Source organism: Monopterus albus, unplaced genomic scaffold (genome assembly GCF_001952655.1).
Source record: "Monopterus albus unplaced genomic scaffold, M_albus_1.0 scaffold181.1, whole genome shotgun sequence".
In the NCBI taxonomy this organism is placed as follows: domain Eukaryota; kingdom Metazoa; phylum Chordata; class Actinopteri; order Synbranchiformes; family Synbranchidae; genus Monopterus; species Monopterus albus.
In genome coordinates, this window is record NW_018128061.1 from 464,297 (window position 1) to 469,947 (window position 5,651).

Sequence of the window (5,651 nt, forward strand, 5' to 3'; positions counted from 1 at the left end):
TTTGCAAGCAGTATCTCTACATAAATAATTCTCTTCTACACCACACAAGTATTATACTAAAAAATTATAACAGTGTTAACATTCTTACATAATTACATTCTTAAATAATTATCCTCTACACCACACAAGTAATATATTAAAGAATTATTACAAAGTGTTAACATTCATACACCACGCCCACAATGTTCCATCTAATTAATTGTAATTAATTGTCTAAGTAATTGATTGACACATACCTTTATATTTATGTTTAAACTTGTCAATTTTATTACTATTTTTTATGTCCACACTTAAATTATTCCATAATTTAACCCCACTTATGGAAATACAAAATCTTTTTTTGGTTGTACGTATAACATGAATTTTTAAATTTAACTGACCCCTTAAATTGTATCCCCCTTCCCTTTCATTAAATAGTTTTTGAATTCCACCAGGTAATAAATTGTTCCTGGCTTTATACATAAACACAGCAGTCTTCTTTATCTTCTCAAGTTCCTGTGAAACCCGTCCAGAGAGTTGCTGTAGGTTTTCACCCGATGCCCATATGGTAGTGTCATCAGCAAACAAAACCACTTTCACTAAATCAGAAACCTTGCATATATCATTAATGTATAGTATAAATAATTTAGGTCCCAAAACAGAACCCTGAGGCACTCCACATACAATGTCCAACTCACTCGATTGAGCACAAGATGGTTCATGATGAGGACTCAAGGGCTAATTAAAGGCTGTGTGGAACAAATGTTTTTAATCTGGACTTTAAGGTGGTAAAATTCATTGAGACATGAGAACTGGTATGATGTTTACTTGGTCTTTACTAGAACTATAGCAGCATCACTCTGAATGAGTGGAAGTCCCCTGAGTGTTTCTGAGAGACCCGAGAATAGACTGTACAGTTACCTAACCCACTAGAAAGGAAAGCACATCACAGTATACACAATACTTAAACCCCCCTGTCTTCGTCCTCTTGCTTCCTTCTGTGTTAGGCTGACATCTCTAGATGAGATGGATTGCAGTTTCAATGAGATAGAAGCCTTGCCCTCCTCCATCGGCCAGTGTGTCACCATCCGCACCTTTGCTGCAGATCACAACTTCCTTACCCAGCTTCCCCCTGAGGTGTGTTTACACATTAAAGTATATATGTGTTTGTGAAGATGTATTGCAGAATGTGGTGAGATAACAGCAGTTAGTCTTGTTGGCTCATGGCTCTGACTTCTTGGTTTCTTCTCCACACAGATCGGCAATTTGAAGAACACAACTGTGCTGTTTCTACATTCCAACAAGCTGGAGTCTTTGCCCGAGCAGATGGGTGACATGCAGAAGCTCAAGGTCATCAATCTCAGCAACAACAAGTGAGTCTGGGCCGACGATGCTTATGAACAATGAGAGTCACGTTTAAGGATAAATTTTGTTTATTGTTGATAATTGCTATCCAACGGTAAATTTTAAAGCAAAAACTCAGGCATTCTCTGATAAATTCTCACATTTGAGAAGGAGCCAGCTTTGTATCATTGTGAATTGAATCTGACATTTGTTCCTTTGGTCAGACAGAACATAACTTTGCCATGGAATTTGTCACTTCACAATTTTCTGACATTTTGAGCAAACGCTGAATTGATTATTGAGAATACAATGAGCACATTTTTCAGTAAACAAAAATGTTATATGCAGGCCTAGTTATTTTAAAGTAGTTTTGAAACACGCTCATGCTGCACTGCAGTAATTGCTTCACTATGAATTGCATAAATTGACGAAAACAAAAAATTATAACATCATCGAGTGATTTTAATTCTGGCAAGAAGGAAAATGGGTTGGGTTGAAGCTAGAGCCTAATTGAGGCTTTAATCAGGGCTGTTCCTTTCCCCCATGTCAGCTCTGTGCCAAATAGCCCAAATAACTTTGGCCACGACCCGACAGCACTGATGGCTGCTGCTTTTGTTTTGTTTTTTTAACCCTAATAAAATTGGGTTATGGCTGCAGACTAACTTTATAGCGGCCCTTCATAGATTAAATGTGCATGTCACAATTAATGTGATGGACTTTTTCCTTTTACACATGCACTGGTGCAATATGAATGTGTACCTATGTTGTGTTTTTTTTCTGCTGCAGATTAAAGAATCTTCCCTTCAGTTTCACTAAACTGAGCCAAATGACTGCAATGTGGTTGTCGGAGAACCAGGTAAGATCACGTGTATTATGTGTAAGGGTTTCATGAAAGGTGCTACAGAGTTCAAAGCTGTTCTATGGAGATTGTAATGGGGCACGTGACTTGGCACAGCATTCGGCTGTAAATTAATCCAGCCAGGCCAAGTAGCTCGCAGGAAAACTCATTCAAATTGCAGTAAACCACTTTCAGGACATTTTATCTAAATGTGCCAAATAGAAATGTAGGTCAGACTTAGTAATAGCCTAAGCTCTGCATCTTTAATGTATAGATCCTTAAGCTTTAAGGACTATAGTGTGGTAATCTAGACAAGTCCACCATAAACCTCAGGGAGTAGTATGAGACAAATCTGAATGCCAGCTTATGAGATAAGGCAGCAGCTACAGTCTCTGGAAGTAAAGCAGACATAGAGATCAAGGTTACCAGGCAAGCTGTGGTGCTTGAAATTTGGGTTTGTGCCCTTTGGCTAATGTGGCCTTTGAGAGAACATGAGATAAGCCTATCAGAAGTGGAAGCATTTGAGTCTGGTCAGCTCATGTGACAAAATGGCTTGGACTCCCACTTTGTCACAGCAGTGTTGCTTTGTGTGGGAAAGCCCTTCTTGAAGTAATCATGTCAAACTTAGCAGAACAGTTTTTATTTGTGCCAAGGCAAACTACGGTTAGGGAAAACACTGCAGGATTGAATTGATCAGTGTTTTTGCTTTTTCCAGCTTGTAAATATTTTTCAGTTACAGTCTGTTCTCTTGCCACATTCAGAAATCAGTTGTTAATGCCTTTCTCGGATCCTGGGAGGGCTCTAAGTTAGTCTCTGTTCAAGTGCCTTAACAAATTGTTGTCTCTGAAAAGTGGCGTTTTTTTCAGAATCCTGCAGTTAAACCAGTCACATCTCCCATGTCCTGGCCTCAAGTCAGCTGCCTATTAAATACAGGAGTTTCTTATCCTTTACAAGGCTCTCCACAGTTAATCTCCTGCTTGGATTTGTGAATTCTTAACAGCAGTGACTCTAGGGTCATTAGACCAGGGCTCAGTGGGTATCCCATGGTTCAACACCAATGGCAACAGCCTTCCTACGCACATTAGGTTATTATTGACTTGTAAACCCAACAAAAGTTACAGCCAGGATTGAAGCACATCTTGTGTTAGCAAGGCTGAAAAAAGCCAGGAGAACAAACTGGAAAGCAAAAAGTCTGGCAACACTTGCAGCGATCCCAGCAACTTTAATGCATAGATAAAAGATCAGCGCGTTTTGGCATAAAGCCTCCATCAGGGTCTATCACAAACACAAGTAACAAAAGTACAAGTATAGAAGTAAATCCTTTAAAATCAACCAGTCCCATACAAACTCGTACATTTTTGCCAGTAAAAAAAAAAAAAAACATGCACATAATTAAATTAAGTACGTGGTCACAGGCCAATCACATTCAAGAATCAGAGGGAAACCGGTGTGTCCAATAACTGACACAGGTAACGCTACATATGTGAAATAATACAAAACAAAAGAGAAGCAAAAAAGTGCACAATTGGAGCCCATGAGCACAAAAAACCCAAACTCCACTATAGAAACTCAGTTGGAAAACCTTTTATCCATTCCCCCTGGAAATAAACTTCCAAAGCCAAAAATCCACGATGCATCCTTAAAAATGTGTATTGCCACCTCTCACTGCAGGTGTTGCCAGACTTTTTGCTTTCCAGTTTGTTTTCCTGCGCCTCAATGGTGGGTGAGGTTGTGCCAATAACTTCTGCTGCATTAAGAAAGCCAGGAGAAACAGTCCAACAGGCACATCAGCACTAAGACAGGATGGTGTTGGGCAGTTGCCACAACAGTGACATGGCCTGGGGACACAGGGATGTGCTTAGGCAGTGTTTCAGTTGAAGCAGCAGTAGCAACATATTGGATTCATGTGGTGAGTTGTTTTCCCCCATGTGTTCTTCAGGTGACCAAATGAAAGCCTTTTCACGTGCTGACAATGCAGCGTAGTTCACCCTCCATATCAGACTGAGAACACCAGGACACTCTCTGAGCACTGAGTGTCCTGACAAACCACCGCTGATTGCAGATAGCACACAACCCTGTGTTTTGTCTCCCACAGTCAAAGCCCCTGATCCCTCTCCAGAAAGAGGAGGATCCAGAGACGCACAAAACAGTCCTGACCAACTACATGTTCCCACAGCAAACCAGGACTGAGGACTGTGAGTACTGTGCATTCAGCAAGGCTAAAGTTCTCTTTCATATTGTTTCAAGGCTCATTTGGCAGACCCTCATATCGCAAAAGTCTCTGGCCTATTTTCACCAATCAGTTCTTGGTAATAGAGCTGAATGTTAAAGATTGGAGATCATTACTCAGTTCATACATGTGTCTCATGTGTGATTACAGTTCATAAAAATGAGTGTGAGAGAATTTGTTGGTGCTGATAGTCCATATCTAGTACAAAACTACAAAATGTGTGTTTTTGTAATCTGGCACCTAACGGTAACAAATCTATTTTTAACATAAAGTAAATTCATTTGATGTCAAATTCTCAAGCACAACCATGACAACAACTGCCGTCTTTATCAGACACGTCCTACAGGTGACCTGCAGGGATCCCTGGCTGCATGCCTCATGCATGTTACCTGAGACTGACGCAGTAGAAGAAACATTAGTCATCCTCTCTTGTCAAGCATCTGTTTGGCTTGGTATCCTGTTGCACCAGCTAGGTTGCCCTGACCATGTGGCACGGTAGCTTTAGCAGGTGTTCAGACTGATCCGGTAAAAATGCAACTCCCCTGTGTACTTCACAAGGAGGCTGTGCTGGTCAGGGGGGTGAGGGGTTGCAGGGGGAGTGTTATGAGCATGTACAATTCGGCCATGTTGTGACAAGTCGATGTGAGTGGCTAACGTAGCCTACTCTACCTCTGCACCAATTTTACCACCAGTGCATCAGCATTGATATATAGAAAACACCGTTTAACATCCATTACTAACGCATGGCGTGTTGTTATGGTGCTTTAACTGTGGCCTAAACTCAACAGTGAATAGCAGTGAACGCTCATGCTGACAAGGTAAAGCGTCCGCATCCCGATCATCTCCTGTATGTGATTGGTCAACACACTGCATTTGCCAGATGATGTCACCATTCAGTGGATAAAAGTTGAACCGGATCCAACTTTTTCGCCGCACAGGGTTGCATCGTTTTGCCGGAGCCCCCCTGCTGTGCTGGTGCCAGCTGCAGTGAATGCAGTCCCCCATAGAAATGAATGGGGAGGGCTGCGTTTCTCACAGTATGAACAGCGCCTTAGGGTAATTCGTGTTTCAAGATCAATTTGCTTTATGCGCTGAAGTGGTAGTGAGTCAGCTGCTTGGTTTTTGGGACAGCGACAGCCATATGTGGCACTACCAGAACAGCTATGGTATCAGTCATCAGCTTTATTCCGTTATCCATAGTTGTTTACTGGAAATGTTTCCAGCTTCACCTGATTCCTTGTTTTTTTTTTTTTTTTTTTT

General features: G+C 41.2%; 1 protein-coding gene across 6 annotated transcripts in view; it reads left to right on the forward strand.

Moving 5' to 3' along the window:
- The window catches only part of erbin (erbb2 interacting protein), a 46,512-nt gene that overhangs the window by 26,555 nt on the left and 14,306 nt on the right, over positions 1-5,651 (forward strand). For all 6 annotated transcript variants that reach the window (XM_020616870.1, XM_020616868.1, XM_020616871.1 and 3 more), the window contains 4 exons: positions 987-1,116; positions 1,237-1,352; positions 2,110-2,179; positions 4,257-4,356. In XM_020616870.1, coding sequence (XP_020472526.1) covers positions 987-1,116; positions 1,237-1,352; positions 2,110-2,179; positions 4,257-4,356 — 416 coding nt within the window. The remainder of the gene's footprint in view (positions 1-986; positions 1,117-1,236; positions 1,353-2,109; positions 2,180-4,256; positions 4,357-5,651) is intronic.